Source organism: Sorex fumeus, unplaced genomic scaffold, assembly GCF_029834395.1.
Source record: "Sorex fumeus unplaced genomic scaffold, SorFum_2.1 ptg000051l, whole genome shotgun sequence".
NCBI classification, from domain to species: domain Eukaryota; kingdom Metazoa; phylum Chordata; class Mammalia; order Eulipotyphla; family Soricidae; genus Sorex; species Sorex fumeus.
The window spans coordinates 27,635,725-27,660,022 of NW_026606108.1; the positions used below are offsets into that span (position 1 = coordinate 27,635,725).

Below are 24,298 nucleotides of genomic sequence, written 5' to 3' on the forward strand. Positions count from 1 at the left end.
GAATATTTATTTCTGCAGATCCTCCCAGCCAGCAAGCATCCCAAGTGACCTTCAGCCAGGACAGAGTCAGTTCAATTTTAGATTGCACTACAGGTTTAGTTCATCATAAAATGGGTACCAAGTCACTCAGCTGCCTGAACAACCTTTTATATAAGTATTGTGTGTGGCTGAAACCCTATTAAGGCTTGAAATGAACTTCCACTTGAACCTGAAACTAGTCACAATTCTATTAAATAAAAACCTCTTATGTGCTTCTGTGATTACTGTGAACATTAAATTAAAATATCCCTATTTTGGGAGACTTCCCGAAGTGCTCATTTGTAAACAGAAGCTCCCTGTTTGATAGAAAACTCTGATAATAATAGCACATTGCCCCCTGCTGCTCATTTTATTAAAAGTACCAGTATTTTGTCATGATAGTTTTGGATTTAAGTGCCTACAATGTTCTTTGAAATGTCCAATTCTTATGAAGACTACATATTATCAAAAATAAACCCATACATCATAAAAATTCCACTGTTTTCTCTCCATCTTCAGCCTGAAAATTCAGAATGAAGTTCTTCACTAGAAATTTGCCAAACTTGCCTCTTCTTCATTCTAATCCAAGTTAGATAATATTTTTAGGAAAATCCTGAGGCTTCAGCAAAATATACTTGTTCTCAGGGAAGCATCTCTATTTCATGATTTTTGGTCTATTCCCCTTCCTTTCTTGACTTGATCCCACAGAATCAAGTCAATTTGCCCTAAATGATGTCCAGCATCAGTTTCCCTGCAGTCCCCAGATTTTACACACCCATCAGAGGGCTGGTTCCACAGGGGCAGAGAGTGTTAGAACTGTAATGAGGGGTTTAGTGTCTGGACATGGATCACCTGGGCCATGAATCCCACCATGAGTCAAGGAACACTGGTCATCTGAGCCTTCCAGATGATACCAGGAGAGGGCAGTTACCAGCACAGCTTACACACAGACACAGACACACACACACACACACACACACACACACACACACACACACAAAGATACACACAGAGGAAGGCCATCCTTGTTCCTGATCCTGCTGTAGGAAGGTCACATTGGATTTCCCTTTCCTTCTCAGAATGCCCTGCAGGAACATATGGCTATGGCTGCCGCCAAATTTGTGACTGCCTGAACAACTCCACATGTGACCACATCACTGGGACTTGTTACTGCAGCCCAGGCTGGAAGGGACCACGGTGTGATCAAGGTAAGGATACTGATAGTGACTTACCATATGGTACTGTGTGACAACACCTACCACTCAGAGTTAAATCTTTCCTCGTTGTCTGATGTATTCTTCGTTATGACTCTGCAAATAGACCTAAATTGGTTATTACCAGATAGATGCCATGTAGCTGCTGTCCTAAAAATGAAGAAATGAAAGCTCAGAGAAGTTGAGAAATTTACCTAACATTGTGTAGTTGATCAGTGGACTATGTTCCATCTTTGATGCCACACATCTCTGATGCTAGAACTCATGAATTTTCCAATGTACTTAGAATTGTTTTCAGCTTGATTGAGGTGTAACTAGCCTATAAAAATTCACATAACTATAATTAAACTGTGTATAATTATATACTATAATTTTACTATTACAAAATATATGTATATGCTATATAATTATATATACACAATAAATAATATGGCACAACACAGATGTGAAATCTGTTACAAAAGTACGCAGTTTGATAAAATCTGATATATGTGTACTCTCTGAAACCATCATTATACTAAAGATATTGAACCATTGCCCCCAAAAGATTTCTCATACCCCCTTCCTGCCACCAGCAGTAAGACCCAGGATATACCTGATCTACTTTCCGTCATGATATATTAGCTTGTATTTTTTTTTAGTTATAAAAACTCATTTATTGAATTCTGGCTGTGATTCAAATTTGTATAAAATGCTCTAGCCACATAGATAATCTCATTTAATCCAAGAATCCTTAAATCAGTCTTAATATCTAAAATTAGTTTTAGAGAAAAGAAAACTGAGATACACTAATGATAGATCTACCTGTCTTAGAAGATCACATTTCTTTAATCTCTTGACCTTCTTCAGCACTAGTTATCTCACTTTTTTTTTAAATTTTTTCCCTTTATTTTATTTTATTTTTTTTACAGTTGTAGATTTACAATTTTTTGTGCTTGGGTTTCAATTATACAATGATCAGATACCCATCCCTCCACCAGTGCCCATTTTCCACCACCATGGATAATATCCCTCCCACCTCCACCCCCCCATCCCCCCTTGTCTCTGTGGCAGGGCAATCCCCTGTGTTCTCTCTCTCCTTTTGGGTGTTGTGGTCTGCAAAAGAGACATTGAGTGGCAAACATGTTCAGTCCATAGTCTACTTTCGACATGCATCTCCCCTCCTGGGAGGATCCTCCAAACATCCTTTATTTGGTGCTCCCTTCTCTATCTGAACTGCCCTTTCCTCTAGGATACCCGGCTGGCCTCTAAGTTATGGAGTAATCCTCCTGGTGTTGATCTCAGCTATTCTTGGGTATTAATCTCATATTTTGTTACTTTATATCCCCCAGATGAATGCAATTTTTCTGTCTATCCCTCTCTTTCTGACTCATTTCGTTTAGCATGATACTTTCCATATTGTACCACTTGTATGTAAATTTCATGACTTCATCTTTTCTAAGAGCTACATAGTACTCCAATGTGTAGATGTACCAAAGTTTCTTTAACCAGTCATCTGTTCGTGGGCATTCAGGTTTCTTCCAGTTTCTGGCTATTGTAAAGAGTGCTGCAATGAACAAACAAGTGCAGATGTCACTTCGACTATACATTTTTGCCTTTCTGGGATATATTCCCAGGAGTGGTATTGCTGGGTCAAATGGGAGCTCAATTTCTAATTTTTTGAGAATCGTCCATACTGTTTTCCAGAAGGGCTGAACCAGTGGACATTCCCACCAACAGTGAAGGAGTGTCCCTTTCTCGCCACATCCACGCCAGCATCGGTTGCTTTTGTTCTTTTGAATGTGGGCCAGTCTCTGAGGTGTGAGATGGTATCTCATTGTGGTTTTGATCTGCATTTCCCTGATGATTAATGATGTAGAGCATTTTCTCATGTGCTTTTTTGCCATTCGGATTTCTTCTTTGAGAAAGTTTCTGTTCATTTCATTGCCCCATTTTTGGATGGGGTTGGATGTTTTCTTCTTGTGGAGTTTAACCAGTATTTTGTATATCCTGGATATCAACCCCTTGTCAGATGTGTATTTGGTGAATATCCTTTCCCATTCTGTAGACTGTCTTTGTATTTTGGTCACTGTTTCTTTGGAGGTACAGAAGCTTCTTAGTTTAAGATAGTCCCATTTATCTATCTCTGTTTTCACTTGCTCGGCCAGTGGCGTGGCATCTTTGAAGATACCATTAGCTTCAATGTCATGGAGGGTTTTGCCAACTTTATCTTCAATGTACCTTATGGTTTCTGGTCTGATGTTGAGGTCTTTAATCCATTTTGATCTTACTTTTGTACATGGTGTTAGGCAGAGTTCTGAGCCTATTTTTTTGCATGTAGCCGTCCAGTGATGCCAACACAATTTATTAAAGAGGCTTTCCTTACTCCACTTCACATTACTTGCACCTTTATCAAAGATTAGATGATCATATGATTGAGGGGAGATGTCAGTGTATTCAACCCTGTTCCATTGGTCTGCATTCTGCCTTTGTTCCAGTACCATGCTGTTTTAATTATTACTGCTTTGTAGTACAGTTTGAAGTTAGGGAGGTTGATTCCTCCCATTTTCTTTTTCCCAAGAATTGCTTTAGCTATTCGTGGGGGCTTATTGTTCCATATAAATTTCAGGAGTGTTTGCTCCATTTCTTTGAAGAATGTCATGGGTATCCTTATAGGGATTGCATTGAATTTATGCAATGCTTTCGGTAGTATTGCCATTTTGACAATGTTAAGTCTCCCGACCCATGAGCAGGGGATATCTTTCCATTTCCTCATGTCCTCTTTTATTTCCTGAAGTAGCGTTTTGTAGTTTTCTTTGTACAGGTCCTTTACTTCCTTAGTTAAGCTGATTCCTAAGTACTTGATTTTCTGGGGCACAATTGTGAACGGGATTGTTTTTTTCATGTTGCTTTCTTCTCTCTCACTGTTTGTGTATAGGAAAGCCATGGACTTTTGGGTATTGATTTTATAACCTGCAACTTTACTATACGAGTCTATTGTTTCTAGGAGTTTTTTGGTGGAGGTTATTGGGTTCTCTAAGTAGAGTATCATATCATCTGCGAATAGTGAGAGCTTGATTTCTTCCTTTCCTACCTGAATGCCCTTAATATCTTTTTCCTGCCTAATCGCTATTGCAAGTACTTCCAGTACTATATTGAACAGCAGTGGAGAGAGTGGGCATCCCTGTCTCGTCCCTGATCTTAGAGGGAAGGCTCTCAGTTTTTCCCCATTGAGGATGATGCTTGCTGTAGGCTTGTGGTAGATGGCTTTAATTATGTTGAGGAAGGTCCCCTCTATACCCATTTTGGCTAGGGTTTTCATCATAAAGGGGTGCTGGATCTTATCAAATGCTTTCTCTGCATCTATTGATATGATCATATGCTTTTTATCTTTTCTTTTGTTGATATGGTGGATTATGTTGATTGATTTCCGAATGTTAAACCATCCTTGCATCCCTGGGATGAATCCTACTTGGTCATGGTGTATGATCTTTTTGATGAGTAGTTGGATTCTATTTGCTAGTAGTTTGTTGAGGATCTTTGCATCTGTGTTCATCAGGGATATCGGCCTGTAATTCTCTTTCTTTGTGGTATCTCTGTCTGCTTTTGGTATCAGTGTGATATTTGCTTCGTAGAAACTGTTCGGAAGTGTTTTTGATATTTCAATTTCGTGGAACAGCATAAAGAGCATTGGGAGTAAATCCTCTTTAAAGATTAGGAAGAATTCACTAGTGAATCCATCCGGGCCAGGACTTTTGTGCTTGGGGAGACTTTTTATTACCATTTCAATTTCCTTGATGGTGATAGGTCTGTTCAGGTATTCTAGGTCTTCTTGATTCAGCCTTGGGAGTCTGTAGGAGTCTAGGAATTTATCCATTTCCTCGAGGTTTTGATGTTCCGTGGCATAAAGCTTCTCAAAGTACTCCCTGAGGATCCTCTGAATTTCTGTGGTTTCTGTTGTAATGACCCCCTTTTCATTTCTGATTCGGTTTATTAGGGTTTTCTCTCTCCCTTTCTTTGTGAGTTTTGCTAGAGGCTTATCGATCTTGTTAATTTTCTCAAAGAACCAGCTCTTGGTTTCATTGATCTTTCGGATTGTTTTTTGGGTTTCCATCTCGTTAATCTCTGCTCTGAGTTTTATTATTTCCTTTCTCCTGTTCGGGTTGTGCTCCTTTTTTTGGTCCTTCTCCAAGCTCTTAAGCTGTGAGGTTAGGTTACTTATGTGTGCTCGCTCCTCCTTCCTGAGGAATGCTTGTAGAGCTATAAACTTTCCTCTTAACACAGCCTTTACTGTGTCCCATAAGTTTTGGTAACTCGTGTTCTCATTTTCATTCGTTTCTAGGAATCTTTTGATTTCCTCTTTGATTTCTTGTCTAATCCACTCGTTGTTCAATAGTGCACTGTTTAATTTCCAGGTGTTTGATTTAGTTTTCTGTTTTTGTGTGTGATTTACTTCTAATTTCAGCGCATTATGGTCTGAGAAGATTGTTGATACAATCTCTACCTTCTTAATTTTATGGAGGCATGTTTTGTGGCTCAGCATGTGGTCTATCTTGGAGAATGTTCCATGTACGCTTGAGAAGAATGTGTATTCAGCTTTTTGTGGATGAAGTGTCCTGTATATATCTACTAAGTCCCTTTCTTCCATTGTTTCCCTCAAATGAAGTATGTCCTTGCTAAGCTTGAGTCTGGTTGATCTATCAAGAGGTGACAAAGCAGTGCTGAAGTCTCCCACTAGTATTGTGTTGCTATTGATGTCTTTTTCCAAATCTATGAGTAGTTGTTTTAAGTACTTTGCTGGTCTCTCATTAGGTGCATATACATTTATTATTGTAAGTTCTTCCTGTTGTACAGATCCTTTGATCAATAAGAAATGGCCTTCACTGTCTCTTATGACCTTCCTCACTCTGAAATCGATGTGGTCTGATATAAGGATGGCTACCCCAGCTTTTTTATGGGAGCTGTTTGCCTGTAGGATTGTTTTCCAGCCTTTGACTCTGAGTCTGTGTTTGCTTTGACTATTGAGATGTGTTTCTTTCAGGCAGCAGAATGTTGGGTTCAATTTTCTAATCCATCCTGCCACTCTATGTCTTTTAATTGGTGCGTTTAGTCCATTGACATTGAGAGAGATTATTGTTATGGGATTTTGTCCCATTGTTCTGTTAAAATTTGGTGTATTTGAGGGGCCTTTCTTATTAGCTTGTATTTTTTGAAATTTCATATAAATGGTAACTTACTATGTAGAGTCATTGTATGATTTTTATCTACCCAGTATAATTATTTTTATATTGATTCCTGTTGTTGTATTTATAGTTCTGATCTTTCAAATGCTGAATAGTAGTACTCCATTGTATGGATATTCCTTGGTTTGTTTACTCATTCAGCTGGTGATGGACATTTAGGTTACTTCCTGCTTGGAACTATCATAGATAAGACTTATATAAATAACATTGTATCAAGTTTTTGATGGGTACATATATTTATCTTGGGTAAATTCATAGGAGTAGAATGATGGGGTCATATAATAAGAATATGTTCAACTTTTAAAGAAACTTGTGCCCATGTCTTGTAACTACAGTATTTGTCATAGTCACCTGGGATCACTTATCATACACATAGTCACACTTGAGGAGTTCTGATTCAAGACCAGATGTGGCCTGAAGAGAGTGTTGAGTGCCCAGAAAGTTCCTGCAACACATGCTGCATTCAGTCGGTAGGGGACACCTGGGCTGCTAAAGGCATTCAGAAATGTATGCAGTGTTATTGGGTGAAGACATCTGTGTAGATGTTCCTATTTCATCTTCTTTCATAAACTAACTTTTATCTGCTTATGATTTATATTTAGCTGTCATAACAACAGGATTTTACATTTTACAAACACATCATGATTATAAATGCACTGTTATCACACTACTCTGGCCCTGGGCTGTGATTTCAGAAGAGACACTCTTATAAGCAGGTCTTACATTGAGAATCATAAAATTGTAGGGACATTTAAACTTGACATTTGGAGAATAGAACCTTCATGGGAACCAGTTTCTTGTTTTACAGGTAATGAAAGTGTAACTTAAGTGATGAGAAGAAAGGATCTGGGTCCAATTTTTTAGATGCCAGGTTTCATGACTCTCATACATATCTTTAACTTTCAGGAATATGTAAGGCTAAACTTGGAATTTGACTTTGAAAGTGGGGTGGGGGGAGAGAACCTCTCAAGCAATGCTCAGAAAAGTCAGGGACCCCTCTCAGTGACTCTTGGTCCACCATGCTGGCAGTTCAGTGTGAGAACACAGAAATGTGCTATTCAGGGCCTACAATGCCATGGAATACCTGGATCACCCTGGCCAGTGAGTCTCTGAGACTTTCAGGGCTGCTCACGGACTATTTAGTACCATGGATTGAAACAGGGTCAACTGAATGCAAGGCAAGCACTTTAACCCCTCCACTATTTCTCTAGCCCCTAATTTTTTCATTTTAATTAGTAAATCGTTAAGGTAATTGTATTGGGTATGATAGGGACAAACCTTCTTCACAGAAAATAACTAAAAAGAACCTTATCTTCTGAGGTGGAAGACTCATAAAAATTAGTACAAGGCAAATCCTGATCTTGGACTAGAATTATAATGGAGTAGTTTCTGCTTTAAAAAAAATTCCTTCACCATTAGAATTATTAGGATAGACACAGATTAAGTGAAACAATTGAGAAATTTAGGAATTAGCCTGTATAATCTTAATAGTGAATAATAAATAAAGTATAATAAAAATTAGATAAATGACTATCCCCAATTAATTGCCCACCTAAATGTTTAGTCTGAAATTTGTGAGAAACTCCAAAACCCAAGATATGTTGGGTTCAAGATATATTTCCTTTTTGAGGCATAGAACAAAAAGAGTAAAAGCCCAGACAAGCCAACAGCTTCAGATAATAAGGTACATTTGTTTTCCCTTCCCAATCTGCTCCCAAAAGTTATCAAAGTAACATTTCATGAAATGATGCAGGTATTAGCACAGTGGGAGAATTTTTGTAAATAGAGATCAAACAATTATTCAATGCATTGTCATCCTTAAGCAAATCTTTTTCCCTCTTTTTTCTAGCTGGTGTTATAATAGTTGGAAATCTAAACAGCTTAAGCCGAACCAGTACAGCACTGCCCGCTGACTCCTACCAGATCGGGGCCATTGCAGGCATCATCATTCTTGTGCTAGTCGTTCTTTTTCTACTGGCATTGTTCATTATTTATAGGCAGAAGCAGAAGGGAAAGGAATCAAGCATGCCAGCAGTTACCTACACCCCTGCTATGAGGGTAATGAATGCAGAATATGCCATTTCAGGTAAGAACTGAGTCATGAGATATGTGTTAGATGTGTTATTCCTTCAGGAGTTTCCTTCCAGTTCTTTAAAACCAGGTGTTTGCCTATTTGAGGCTTTTGTTACTGGCAGTCTGTCTTGAGACAATTCTGTGTTTGGAAAAAATAATGTGGAAGAGATGCTTTATATATCAATAATAATCACTACTGTTGTCTCTTACCAGGCTTTTTAAGTTGGATCGATTACATAATTCCCTTAGACTTTGGGAATTTTAAAATGGAAGAAATTTTGCTACTTACCCAGGTCCCAAATGCTGTCATGTGTGGAGTGTGGGGAGGAAGAGGTGGCTGTAACTTTACCAAGACCAGGGAGCAGAATAGGGACCTGGGACCCGAAACAGATCATCTGTTTCCGGCATTGGGTTCTTTCTTCATTTCCACAGTACCTTCTTGCCAGTTTCTGAACTCCACACAAATAATCAGTAACTCAAGAGCAATCAAATTAGCTGTTCTTGAAAAAAGGAACAATTTGGGGGGATTAGCAAAAAAAAAACCAAGACAGTGATTTAGAAAAAACTTACATGAATCTTCCTTTCAGTTATAAGTCCCCGTAACAGTAAGTTTTATAAGTGATATACTTAGTTATCAGAAGTAATTAGTTAAACTAAGAAATATGGAAACTTAAATTTTTAATTAATTCTTGAAGAATCTCAGGTGTAAATTCATGTTGATTTAGAAATTGTTTCTGGAGGAACATATGTTCCAAAAAAGCTGGCATTCTTAATAGCACATTCAGAATATATAATGTCAAGAAGTAAGGATTTTTAAAAAAGTAAAACTGAAGCTGAAATGGCTTCAAAATAATGTTCTGCTTGTGCAAGTCCCAAATCAAAGCGCGTTTATCAATGAATACATCAGATAGTTGCAGGAGAAAAGGAAAGGTAGGCATCTATAGCTTCTAGAAGCTTTGCTCAATAGGCTGGACCAGATGAAATGGTGACCAGTTTGTGACAGGAATACAGTCTGAGCATTTGTTATTGTTTTGCTTCCCAGTTTTTCCAGATTTAGCTAAGATGCCCACCATAATCATTTTCTCTCATTTTTCAGAAACCCTGCCTCACAGCAATGGTGGAAGTGCTAACAGCCATTACTTCACCAACCCCAGCTACCACACACTTACCCAGTGTGCCACATCCCCTCACGTCAACAACAGGGATAGGATGACCATGACAAAGGTGAGAGGAAATGCTCTCAAGTCACTGAAGGTGGAGAGGGGGGAGAGGAAGACAAGCATGTACTGAGAGCTGCTATCTGCCAGATGTAGTGCAAGCACAGTGGTATATATGTATATCAGCTCATTTATTCTTTTAACCCTTGGTGGGGGTATGTTTTAAGATCCCAAGTGTACTGACAAAGAGCCCTGAGTAGCAGGGCATTTAAGTTACTTCCAAATATAGCTATGCAGCAAATGAATGAGACAATTACAATGTGAGGCAAGAACTTCCGGTCTTTATAATTGATACTTTTTTCCATTGTTTTGGAAAAGATGTCTCTAATATTGTGGAAGGTTTTAAAATGATAACAAATAGCCAACCTATAGCAGATTCAGTCCTAGGTAAACGTGTCAAGTTTGTCTTCTCTAACCACTGTCTTCTAGTGCCCTTTCCTGAATACCTGTGCTTCTGTGACAACAATAACATCGTTCATTTAAGTGGAACCACATGAAATTGCACACTTGCAGGCCAAAAGAGATCACGTAGAAATTATGTGCTAAGAATCTCTCATCACTTTACAATCATAAACATTTTCAAACTTTACATCCATCCTATGAATCAAGAGTGATCGTTCTAGTGGAGATGTACTGCTGTGTTGAATACAGGAGCTCTGCTCTGGTACCACCCATTGGTTTCCTCCACAGTGATCTGAGATCCCAAATATTTCTCCTTTCCAGTTGCACTCAAATGATATTTCCAATCTTCATTGTCTAATCCCAGCTCTCTACTAGAAGAAAGCCAATCTAACTAAATTAATTTTGTTGCAATTAAATTAATGCAGCTGGAGATTTTAATTATAGTGCCTCATCATTAAATAGCACTCACATTCTTCAGAGACTTTTCATGTTCATCATTCCATTTGTTCTCTCATATACATTCAGGGAGGAAAGTAAAATAGATGAGATTATTCTCATGTTGATAGTTAAGAAAATTGCTGAGAATTGCTGGTGACTCGTATAAGACCATATGGTATTTGACAGGAAAACTCAAATCTTTAGTTGGAGTTTTAAAAAATTCAATGTTCCATGTAGGTCTACTCAGAGACATCCTTATTCACCACAGAGATAATGTGAAATAAAGAAATAGTGGCATTGGAGGAAATAGTTGTGTCAAGGGACATATATTCTGGTTGCTTTTTGACCCACATAGTTGGAAGTAGTCACATATGTCCCCTTGGCTTTGTCTCACCTCAGGACTTCTTATTGATACTTGCCATGGATTGTCTTCTCCCAGATTGCTAACAGCATCCTATACTCTGCCAAATAGTATTCTCTTTAAAACTCTTTCCTTCTTTGTATATTTGACAGTCAAAAAACAATCAACTGTTTGTGAATCTGAAAAATGTGAATCCTGGAAAGAGAGGCCCTGTGATAGACTGCACCGGAACGTTGCCTGCAGACTGGAAGCATGGCGGATACCTCAACGAGCTTGGCAAGTCCTTCCATTAATGTCTGGGCCAAAGCAATCTTAGGAATGTACCCCCAGAAATGCCTGTATGGTGCTTATTGCTCTCCTCTGTGCTGTATTCATCCAAGAGACATTTACTGAATTTATGTTATATGCTAGGAAAGATATGTGTAGAGACAAGAATTTCTGCTTGCCTGCCTATATATAGCTTACCTGCTACTCTATATAAGTTAACTTCATTCTCACAAGTTCTCTTAATAAGCAGATACTTTTTTTCTTTTCATCTTTCCCATACTGTCCAATTTCTCAGTTGAAAATTGAGTTATAAATCAGTTAACTAAATTGGGTCAGACAAATCTACTAAATGATCATGCTGGGATTTGATACCAAATTGTGTTCTGCTCTTTGTTCTTTTTTAATATAGGGCTCCCACTCTTGGAGCTCCTTTGTCCTTTGAGGTGAGGAAATAGAAATATTGACAGAAATACAATATGTAGTTGGTTCTCAGTTGTTTTGGTATCAACCTCTTCACAAAGACTTAATGGTTGTTGAAGCCCCTAAAGAACTTCTGTTCATGTAAACTATGTTGGCATTAAATTAAGTTACAAATTTAAATCTGAGATTTTGGATCATTATCTTAAACTGTATTTCTGTGGCAGTAGCATTATAGCACTTGTTGATCGATTTGCTCAAGCGTGCACCAGTAACGTCTCCATTGTAAGACTTGTTGTTACTGTGTTTGTAATATTGAATTTGTCACGGGTAGCTTGCCAAGCTTTGCTGTGCAGGCAAGATACTCTTGATATCTTGCCAGGCTCTCCGAGAGGGGCGGAGGAATCAAACCCGGGTCAGCCTCATCAGGCGTGTGCAAGGCAAACTCCCTATCCACTGTGCTATCAATCTCATTAATTGTCAATAAGAATTTATTGACAATAAGTTGAATTTTTTAAAAATAGCTATAGTTAAAAATATTGGTGGAGAATGGTCATGTCTACACTTTTGTTGATCACTTTAAAAACTGACTATATAGAGGACTGCTTGATTCTCAAATAAGCATTTGCATTTAGCCAAGCATGCCCTGATTCTTGGTGTGGCTGGAAAGCTGAACCTTACATTCAAGAGAGAATAAAAGTTAAATAGGCAAACAATATTGTTAACCTCTTGTGGAAACAGTTCTGGCTTTTTAGTCCTCCTGCAAAGGGATTAGGGCTACTTGACCAGACTTACATAATTGCTGTGGTAGCTAATTGTATGTGTGGTGTCATTTTTAAGCACAGGCACTTTATTTTTAGGGAGGTTCTTGAGATTTTAGTAACTAATGTGCATGCTGTCTTATGTCTAACATGTCTAACAAAATTCCTTTGCTACCTGTTTGGAGGTGAGGTTGCCAGAAGCTCAGAATTTTTAATTTCAGACAAGCAACATTATTAAATATAAAATTATCTTAAATACACAAGGCATACACTGACAATTACTTGTGGCTGTCAAGCTCAAATTTTAATTGACCTTTCTGTGTCTATATCTACTAACCATGGCATCTTTCCTGGGAAAACCCTTTCTTGAATCCCGTTTGAAAGAGAATTAACTGGGAAACACAAAGATGTTAATTCTCATATTCAGGATCATATTGAAGGGACAGGATAAAGCCAGATCTTTTTTTTAAAATTCTTATTAGTGAAACACCTTGAGGTACAGTTGTAGATTTACAAATTTTTGTGCTTGGGTTTCGATTATACAATGATCAAATACCCATCCCTCCAACAGTGCCCATTTTCCACCACCATGGATAATATCCCTCCCACCCCCATCACCCCCATCCAATCCTGCTTCTGTGACAAGGCATTCCCTTTTGCTCTCTCTCCTTTTGGGTGTTGTGGTCTGCAAAAGAGGCATTGAGTGGCAAACATGTTCAGTCCATAGTCTACTTTCAACATGCATCTCCCCTCCTGGAGGATTCTCCAAACACCCTTTATTTGGTGCTCCCTTCTCTATCTGAGCTGCCCTTTTTCCTAGAATGCCTGGCTGGCCTCTAAGCTATGGAGCAATCCTCCTGGTGCTGATCTCAGCTATTCTTGGGTAATAATCTCATATTTTGTTACTTTATATCCCCCAGATGAATGCAATCTTTCTATGTCTATCCCTCTCTTTCTGACTCATTTCGCTTAGCATGATACTTTCCATGTTGTACCACTTGTATGTAAATTTCATGACTTCATCTTTTCTAGGCCCTCCCGTTGTTCGTCGATTTGCTCGAGCAGGCCCAGTAACGTCTCCATTGGAGACTTTGTTGTTACTGTGTTTGGCATATCGAATATGTCACGGGGAGCTTGCCAGGCTCTGCCGTGCGGGTGAGATACTCTCGGTAGCTTGCCGGGCTCTCCGAGAGGGGCGGAGGAATCAAACTCGGGTCGGCCATGTTGGCTGTGTGCAAGGCAAATGCCCTACCGCTGTGCTATCACTCTAGGGCTGGAGCGATAGCACAGCGGGTAGGGCGTTCGCCTTACACGCGGCCAACATGGCCGACCCGAATTCGATTCCTCCGCCCCTCTCGGAGAGCCTGGCAAGCTACCGAGTATTCGATATGCCAGACACAGTAACAACAAAGTCTCCAATGGAGACGTTACTGGGCCCGCTCAAGCAAATCGACGATCAACGGGAGGGCCTTTACCTTTTACCTTTACCATCTTTTCTAACAGCTACATAATACTCCATTGTGTAGATGTACCAAAGTTTCTTTAACCAGTCATCTGTTCTTGGGCACTCATGTTTCTTCCAGTTTCTGGCTATTGTAAAGAGTGCTGCAATGAACAAACAAGTGCAGATGTCACTTTGACTATACATTTTTGCCTCTCTGGGATATATTCCCAGGAGTGGTATTGCTGGGTCAAATGGGAGCTCAATTTCTAATTTTTGGAGAATGGTCCATACTGTTTTCTAAAAGGGCTGAACCAGTCGGTATTCCCACCAACAGTGAAGGAGTGTCCCTTTCTCGCCACATCCACACCAGCATTGGTTGCTTTTGTTCTTTTGAATGTGGGCCAGTCTCTGAGGTGTGATATGGTATCTCATTGTGGTTTTGATCTGCATCTCCCTGATGATGCATGATGTAGATCATTTTCTCATGTGCTTTTTTGCCATTCGAATTTCTTCTTTGAGAAAGTTTCTGTTCATTTCATTGCCCCATTTTTTGATGGGGTTGGATGTTTTCTTCTTGTGGAGTTCAACCAGTACTTTGTATATCCTTGATATCAACCCCTTGTCAGATGTGTATTCGGCGAATATCCTTTCCTATTCTGTAGACTGTCTTTGTATTTTGGTCACTGTTTCTTTGGAGGTGCAGAAGCTTCTTAGTTTAAGATAGTCCCATTTATCTATCTCTGTTTTCACTTGCTCAGCCAGTGGCATGGCATCTTTGAAAATACCATTAGCTTCAATGTCATGGAGGGTTTTGCCAACTTTGTCTTCAATGTACCTTATGGTTTCTGGTCTGATGTTGAGGTCTTTAATCCATTTTGATCTTACTTTTGCACATGGTGTTAGGCAGAGTTCTGAGTACATTTTTTTGCATGTAGCCGTCCAGTGGTGCCAGCAGAATTTGTTAAAGAGGCTTTCCTTACTCCACTTCACATTTCTTGCACCTTTATCAAAGATTAGATGATTGAGGGGAGATGTCAGTGTATTCAACCCTGTTCCATTGGTCTGTAGTTCTGCCTTTGTTCCAGTACCATGCTGTTTTAATTTTTACTGCTTTGTAGTAGAGTTTGAAGTTAGGGAGGTTGATTCCTCCCATTTTCTTTTTCCCACCAAAGTCCCCAGTATTCCTCCCATCTCAGCCCTTCCCTTGCCTGTGTGTTAGATAATTTCCACAATACTCTCTCTCTCTATTTTAATTACATTCAATATTTCAACACTAGTCCCACCATTATTATTTGGAATTTTCCCACCACCACTCAAAACTGCGGAAAACGCAATGCTAGACAATTTATTTTGTATGAATAGCATATGATGTTGCATGGCTGCAAGAGCAGCCATGTGCTCCTGAAATTCTAAAATTTTAATAATTATCATCTAGAGAGATCTCTGCAGTGAGATGCTCAGTTCCCAGATTCTTTTGTGACTCTGGATCATGGCCATTAAGGAGCTTAATAGCCGGAAGCAGTTTGGCATCATCTCAGGGTCCCACGTGGGAAATGTTTCTTATTCTGCTTTCACTGCCTTCTGACTCCAGAACACACACAAGTCATTGTCAGTTTAAGTGACTGAGGTTTATTCAGCTTGGACAGATAGTCTTGCAAGAATAATCCTGTTATGACTCATCATATGCATTTGAAAGCACCTGTCCAGGGCTTGGGACATAGAGGAGTTAATGAGGAAACTCACCTCTGTTAGGACCAAATTCTGATGCTCCAGGCAGTGAAGAGAAAATATACAGGGATGGCTGGTCTCACAGTCTCAATCTTTGTCCCTGATTTAGTATCAATCTTGTGCCACTCTTCTCTTTAAGTTCTTGGACAAGGCTAGATGTCCAACCTGTATAACCCTTTTCAATTTTAGTCTCAGTGAGGCCTAAGGGACTGACTATTTTTAACAGGCTTTTTCCCCATCCAAGAGTACTTTTGAATTTAATTTCCCTTTAAATCTATTTCATAGGAAAGTCTTCACTTAGAATAAAAAAAAAGAGTAAGGCATATTATGGGTGATGACATCTATGGGTCACTGTCACTGTATCACTATCCTCCCGTTGTTCATCTATTTGCTCGAGCGGGCCCAGTAACGTCTCCAGTGTAACAATTGTTACTGTGTTTGTCATATCAAATACTTCATGGGTAGCTTGCCAGGCTTTGCCGTGAGGGTAAGTTACTCTCGGTAGCTTGCCCGGCTCTCCAAGAGGGGCGAAAGAATCGAACTCGGGTTGGCCATGTTGGCCGCTTGCAAGGCAAACACCCTACCTGCTGTGCTATCATTCCAGCCCAACATCTATGGGTATTTTAAATAATAAAAAAGTCATTGTGATGTTATCTAACAGAGCCTGGAACTTGACACAATCCCATTTCTGTTCCAGGGTTTGGAGCCAGTCACTTAAGCTGAAGGCATTGGTTTGTTTCTATTGTAAAATAGGAAGAAAAATCCTGTTGTGGTTCATCATATGCATTTTAAAGTACATGTCTGGGGCTTGGGACATAGAAGAGTTAATGAGAAAAATAACCTTTGTTAAGACCAAATTCTGATGCTCAAGGCAATAAGGAGAAAATATACCAGGGTGGCTGGTCTCACAGTTTCAATCTTTGGCCCTAATTTAATATCAACCCCATACCACTCTTCTCTTTAATTCCTTGAATAGGGCGAGCTGTGAGCAGCTAAGACCATAATGATTGTTTAACAAGACCTTGCTACGTCTGAAGTACTTGGTGAAAAATAACATAGGCCAAGCTCCTAAATTCCTTGGTGAGACAGCAGTTAGTTCCACAATCCCTGCCCATTTTAGTCAAATAACTTAAGAAAGTCATGGAGTCTCCATGACCACCCTCAATTCTGATATAAACTACAAGATGAATAATTTTATAGATATATAGAATCACTGGAAGCTGTTTTACTTGGTTTCTAGTTTTCATAGTCAAAGGTCACAGAAGTAAAGCAGCCAAGAGAAGGGACATAGTGGGCAGAGTCCAAAAAAGTTCAATACACAGAACTTTTACTTGAACTTTTAGTAGGATCATGAAAAGTACTAACTTTCCCCAGAAAAATATATGACAGTACCTGTTGGGTATTGCCTACCAGAGAAAATTACCTCGACCTTGGTAGCTGGAGTTGTTATTGAGGTTTGTTACACTTGGTTGACTGTCAATGAGTTTGACCTTTTTACTCTAGTTTTTTCTGTAGATAAACTTATACCAATTGGTCCAAATTTCCGTAATCTGTCCCCTTTGCAAAATAAAAACACACTAATCATTGTATTTTTATGGTGGGACATTCCAACTCCTAGGAATTAAGGGGAAAGGTCAGACTGCCCTTTCGTAATGCCATTGTCCCTCATGCACCCTTTTATTCTGCCTCTCTGCAATTGTGCCTTATTTGGCCACTGGGAACTTGACTCTGCTTCATAATCCAACTCTCAAGAGTGTGCCTGGAAGATGTAAATTCTCCTACTTCCTATCCCACAATGATTACTATTAGACAAGCTTGCTCTCTCTTCCTCCACCAAAAAATGTGTCCCCTTGGGGCTCACCATCAGAACTTGAGTTTAATCAAGAAAAGTATAAGAAGTGTCAGGAAGGTCATGACCTTACCATGGTCAAACTTATTTCAATGTTCATGCTCTTTGTTATCAACTTTTATTTCTGTAAAAAAGAAAATCACTGAAAAAGAGCTTGGAATGCTCAAAGATAATCTGAAGCATGGGGTTAATAGGTCACATTTCAGTGCCAGAGTAATTGAAACACCATTCATTTACAGAAATCTTCAGAGTTTACAAAAGCCTTTTCCTATGCTGTATTTCAACAGCTCTGCAAAGCTGACAATGCAGGTTTTGTTTTCCTCACTTCAGAATTAAGAAAACTGGTAGAGTGTTGAACATCTTTCCCAAAGCTATGAAACTAATATGTGATGAATTTTAAGTTCTGTGTCTCACATCTGTTATTGGCTGGGTTCTTTCTTCTGGGCAACCTTGAATCAAGGAAACTGATTCATCTGTGACTTTGCTCCTAACTTGTGTTAATCAGCCTTCCTCAAATTCACTGCAAATGAACAGGATATCTTTGGTGGTGGAAAACATGCACTGGTGAAGGGATGGGTGTTTGATGATTGTATGATCAAAGCTCAAGCATGAAAGCTTTGTAACTGTACCTCATGGTGAATCACTAAAAATTGGGGGGGGGGGACTAAACCTAAAAATAAAAATAAATGCTCGAGCGGGCCCAGTAACGTCTCCATTGGAGACTTTGTTGTTACTGTGTCTGGCATATCAAATACGTCACGGGGAGCTTGCCAGGCTCTGCCATGCGGGCGAGATACTCTCGGTAGCTTGCCGGGCTCTCCGAGAGGGGCGGAGGAATCGAACTCGGGTCGGCCATGTTGGCTGCGTGCAAGGCAAACGCCCTACCGCTGTGCTATCGCTCCAGCCCAATAAATAAGTAAATAAATAAACAGGATATCACCAGAATGAAATGTGTGTATTTTTTTACTCTTGGCTATGGGGACAACTGACATGAGTGATCTAATGTGAAGACTTTGAAAGCAGCACCTTGAGTATTTCTTGCAATGAGAAGGAGATAGTGCATGTCTGAGTCACCTTGTTCCATGACCTCAGAGTATTTTAGGCTTTCCTGTTAATTGCTGTTCTCACTGGGTATTTTTTTTCTTCTTTATCTCAGGTGCTTTTGGACTTGACAGAAGTTATATGGGAAAATCCTTGAAAGGTATGGTATAAACTCAAGAAAGAAATACAATTATCACTTCCTTTTGAGTTTTATATCAAAAATAAGAATAATTTGTTAAGTGATCAGAGTAGCAGAGTTAAACAAATGTAGATAAGGTATGGACCAAAATAACAGTACAACAGATCAGGGTAATCTCTGAGTATCACCAGATATGACCTAAAAGCCAAAATTAAAATGTAGATTAGTTACCGCAACGCCCACATGTGCATACATTTGACTGATTGATATGTAGAAAGTGTCTATTGAAGATGAGAGCATATATCTTGGAAAAATTTTATTTGGAGTAAGGGGTGTCAGAAACATTCATATTTTCTTTAAAAGAAATGTGGGATATGGGAGATAGGACTATAAAAAATTTTTTAAAAAGCAGGTAAAATATAAAGAGATCAGCAGAGTCACATGTTAAATTCTCTGGTCTCTGGATGGATTTGAACAATAATCTCATGTGCCCAAAATTGAAGTTTTACAGGAATCCTCACAATTCAGATGCTTTTCTTACCATAATAGACCTATTGTATTTCCAGGAACAGTAACAGCTGGTTTCTTGATTTAAGGCGTTGAGAATTCAGAAACCATTAGTAAAATAGAATGGAATTCATTGTATTGGGATATAATAATCAAAATGAAATCAAACCCATGTTTATATTGGTTCTTACCTTAAAGAAAAGTGAAGATTGTCTTTAGATGAGTAAGTTCATAACAAATTCCCCCAAACTGAATGGCAAAAGTTAGGATTATCTTTGGTGTATATATAAATAATTACTGAAAACTAGCTACAAAGAAAATGAAGTAATCTTCCCAATTATTTCCAGGCAGGGGGAAAGGATGTTGTCCATGATACAACATTTTTTTTTCTTTCTATCTCACTTCACAGACCTAGGAAAGAATTCTGAATATACTTCGAGCAACTGTTCCCTAAGTAGTTCTGAAAACCCATATGCCACAATTAAGGACCCCCCTGTACTTATGCCAAAAAATTCAGAGTGTGGCTATGTGGAGATGAAGTCACCAGCACGGAGAGATTCCCCATATGCAGAGATCAATAACTCAACTTCAGCCAACAAGAATGTATATGAAGTTGGTAAGTTCTCAGAACCCAAGAGAAAAAGATCTGGGCATAAAGTTAAATCCCCAGAATAGCATGGTCCCTGAGCACTACAGGGAGTAACCACTGAGCACAGAGCCACGAGCAGTTCCCAAGCACTATCTGATATGGCCTAAAACTACATAAATTTAGTATTTGATAGTGCAGTAGTAATACATATAAAACTTATTGAAAATAATGATTCATAGTTTAAATGCAACCTGTGTTTATGGTGATCCAATGACTATACTAATTGCTGTCAAATAATTTTTCAGGTAACCTGCCATTTAGAACATTTAAAGCAAGTTTTCCTTGTCCCCTACTTAGCTGGTCATCTTTTATTTTGTAACCATAGTGAATATTTTCACGCTGTGGAATAGCATCTGTATCAGGTTACCTAATATGTCAAGTTAGCCAAAACAAATGGATCGAGTGGATTAAACAGGTGGTTACATTTCCTGGTTGCATTCATTACATTAATATAATGATTTTAGCATAAACAAAACACTGTGTTTTTAAATTTTCCTAATATTCTGTCCTAGTCCCAGATATTAATTTGATATAAGTTAAAATAAATAATAATAAATATAATAATATTGTTATTCAAATTAATCATAACTCTAGTTAAAATTAGTTTCTTTGATAACCCCCTTGTTATTACCATTTTGGAAAAGTTAAAATATATCAGAAATACCATTGGCTAGATAACTTTTTATCCATTTTCATTTCTCATTACTGATTATTTAAACTAAAAAATTCTATAATAATTTTACTGATTTACTGATGTATAGTCACTACTAATATATCACCTGACATAGAAATGTTACCAAAAAGAGACATCTAGGGGGCTAGAGAGTGCAGCTAGTGTGTTGCTTGCCTTGCATGGTAGACTTGGGTTCAATTCCTGGCACCTTCTAAAGTTTCCCGAGCCCACCAGGAGTGATCCTAAAGAGTCAGGAACTAAGCCCTGAGCACAGCCAGGTGGAGCCCCGAAACAAACAAAAGATCAGTCTATAACTAACTATATCTTGTCAAAATTGTAGGGTCAATCCCTGGAGATGCTGGCAGGGCAGGAAGAGGCCTGAGTCTAGTCTGCAAGCTATGAACTCTGTCACTTGAGCTACATCCTTGGCTCCTATAATTCATAACTGCATTTAAAATTTCAAGACATTTTATTGGGAGAGTGTGGCACACAGGTGGAGCAAAAGACTTATTCCTGACTCCATACTCAGAAATCAGTCCTGGAAGCATCCAGGGGATCATACATGATTCTGGGGAATAAACTAGAGTCAGCTGTATGCAAGTCAAGTGCTTGAACCCCTCTGCCATCTCTTCAACCCCTTAGGCAGATTTTTAAAGTTGAATTCATAGTGAACTACTTTTTTGAAGGGTTCTTAGTATTCCTTTAAAATGTTTGAAAGGCCCACCACTACAAGATAAGAATTCACCTAAGAGTTTAAGTACTCAAACTGTGAGTTTACTAAGTTTCCATAAATTGAATTAACCTACAAAGACATCAAATTCTCATCCAGAGAAGATATTTGCACTTAGTTATTCCAAAGTGGCTTTCAGACTACCTATACCCAGCTTTCTATATATTCTCTTGATGACTTAACCCCAGTAATCATCCTTTTGTTCTCAACACCATTTGTGTGTTAGTGATCTGATGCCCATACATAATTATAGAAGAATCATTCACTTTACATAAACTTGCTTAAATATTTAGCAAAATCCCTCTGTGTTTAGTCTTTGAAAACATTGCCATATTCTATTTGAATTTTGTTGTTGTTGTTGCTGCTGCTGCTAATAAATTGTGTCCCTGGTTGTCACAGAACCTACAGTGAGTGTTGTTCAAGGAATTTTCAGCAATAACGGGCATCTCACCCAAGATCCATATGACCTCCCAAAGAACAGCCACATCCCTTGCCATTATGATCTGCTGCCAGTCCGAGACAGTTCATCTTCCTCCAAGCAAGAGGATGGTGGCGGCAGCAGCAGCAGCAGCAGCAGTGAATGACACCAAGAACATTGGGTAGTAGCCGTGGAAACCCTTTCTAGAACTGCAGTTTGGATCGTTTTCATCCTCATGTTTGCCACCCTATGTGATTAGTTTTTATCTACTTGGTAGGCAATTGTTGGATGTGAACCAGAGAGCTCTAAGCTAACTGATCATTGGGCCTTTCTGTGCAGGTGGCTTGGAAGGAGATGTTGATATCAGCTCTCATTTCTATTAGTTTTAGAACTGTACCCTGTGAAGCATAACTTCTTGTAAAAACTTGGCCGAAAGCATGAATTTGCGAAGCTCCTTCCTTCAGAGACACGGGTTGCAGAAAACATGAATATTACTGCTTGAGAAATTAGATTTTAAATATTTTCTTTCTCATTTGCATTATAAAGCTGTACCATTGTTGAGGCTCACCATAAAATTGACTTTGTGAAAGTTTGAGTCACAAAACATATAGTAGAAAAAAAGCACATTACTGAGCCCTTATTCTTTAATTTTCTTGTCTGGACTCAGAAATAGAGGGATAATGTAAGCCTCGGAGGAAACATCATGTCAAGTGACATAACTGGATAGTCCTTGAATAAACTCTAGAAATGGAGACCAAGTTTAAATATACAATATTTAAACTTTTTTTTAGAATAAAGAAATGTACAGAGTTATTTTAGCAATACTAGAATTGTTGAAGAAGTTGTTATTCTATTCCATGATCTGGGTGATTCTTCTTAGCTTAGATCTTTGACTCACAGAACCATGACATTATTTCCATCATCGCATCCATCACACACATTCACCACTTATGATCTATTACATATCAATTATTTCATAAATAGAGAAATGAAGTAATTTTATTTTTGATGACTGGATTCAATGTGTGTATAATGTTTAGAAAAGGTTGTACATTTCAAGTGTAAGAAGACACTTAAGTTTTTAAAGCCATGTTAGGAATACAGGCTGTAATATAGGTTAGTAGAATTTTCTTGATTAATTTTTCTCTAGAAGTGACAGAAATATTTTTGTGCATATTTGAGAAAAAGGGCACTTTCCTTTTATTAATAGTTGATTTAGAGAAACTATGCTTAAGCTGGTCTTTTGCATTGCTAATGTGACATGTACCCCATTTTTCTCTAATTCATATTTCCATTTAAGCTGTATATTCTGTGTTTTGTAGTGTTTGGATTGTTAATGAAAAATATTATATGTTCATTATTCCATGTATTCTTACCACTTATCTTTTTGTTTGATAAAAATACATTGTTCTTTTATTTCTTTTGGAGTAAGGTGAAAAATATATAATTCAAATCTATTGAAATTGGTTCTTACTAAAATAATACAATATCCATAGATGAATAGCTTAAAATTGAACTCTATCATTTTTTCCAATGTTTCAAAATGAAGTTCCTTTTGATCTGTGAGTTCCCTGAGTCTTTATTAAACCAGGAGAAAGAGAAGAGGGAGTCATTGTTCCAACTGTGGACTTTTCATTAGTATGATCATAATTAATAATCCAAATTGGAATATTTTTAATAGGATATGAGGGCATTATTAATTATTAAGTTGCAATGGGTTTAAATATGGACCGTTCTACACAAACCTGAACAGATGCACATCCTTTTCATACTTTGACAAGGATAGTTTTTTACTCTAAAGGAAACTATCTAATGAGCATAATGCTTTGATGCAAGAATACAGTTTCCATTTCTTTGACCTACCTGAGCAAGCTAAACTGAAGGATTGAAAGGCTAAACGAGGATGCAACTTCATAACAGAAAAGCGGTGTTCAATCTTTTGAAGTCACGAAATCTTACATGTTATTTTTTTCTCAGTGAGTCAATTAACAACTATGTGTCTGTGTGCTTGTCCCACTGGTACTATACTTAAGGCATTTATCCTTACACTTCTTTGAAGGCAGTTTCTTCTAGAACCCCAAAATTTATGTGAGAAAATGAGGAATTACATACAACAAAGCTTAGGAAAAAATGATTAATTCTGACAATTAACCACTGCCGACACTTGATTCGAGTCATTCGGCCTCTGAGCAATGTGGATCAGTAGACACAATGAGTCTTTTAGAACAAGAAGAAAAATAAGACATTTCTCTCCTTTTTTTTTTCTTTTTGGGCCACGCATACCAATGTTTAGGGGTTACTCCTGGTTCTGCACTGAGGACTTACTCCTGGCAGTCCTCTGGGGACCATAGGGGACTCTGAGGATTGAACCTAAATCGGCCGCATGCCCCTTCCCTCTTTTTTATAAAGAGACATCTGTGCAGTATTCTGTGGTAAATTTGTTTTCCCCCATTGTTTCCTGGAGAAAACTTTTTTTAAAAAAACAAGCAAACTTTATTTTCTGATTTCACAGTGAAAAAATGTGGGGAAAAAATGAAAGTTTTATGTACAAAGGCCATACTATAACTAATGAAGAAAATGTGGGCAGCAAATGTGGGGGCACTGCTGGCTCTCCTCATGCTTTTTAATCTTATGTATCAATCGATATTCCTGGGACAGGACAGCTGCTGTCCCAAACATTGTAGCTGAGAATATTCTTACCTGGTCTTTCAAATATCAGAACACATAGCA

General features: G+C 38.4%; 1 protein-coding gene across 2 annotated transcripts in view; it reads left to right on the plus strand.

The window, feature by feature from the left end:
• MEGF10 (multiple EGF like domains 10) overlaps positions 1-22,336 on the plus strand; it is a 184,808-nt gene extending 162,472 nt beyond the window's left edge. For both annotated transcript variants that reach the window (XM_056124440.1, XM_056124441.1), the window contains exons 19-25: positions 1,098-1,226; positions 8,304-8,540; positions 9,624-9,751; positions 11,098-11,221; positions 18,568-18,612; positions 19,508-19,714; positions 21,550-22,336. In XM_056124440.1, the coding sequence (XP_055980415.1) occupies positions 1,098-1,226; positions 8,304-8,540; positions 9,624-9,751; positions 11,098-11,221; positions 18,568-18,612; positions 19,508-19,714; positions 21,550-21,734 (1,055 nt within the window). In that variant the 3' untranslated portion in view covers positions 21,735-22,336. The remainder of the gene's footprint in view (positions 1-1,097; positions 1,227-8,303; positions 8,541-9,623; positions 9,752-11,097; positions 11,222-18,567; positions 18,613-19,507; positions 19,715-21,549) is intronic.
• The last annotated feature ends 1,962 nt before the right edge of the window (positions 22,337-24,298 follow it).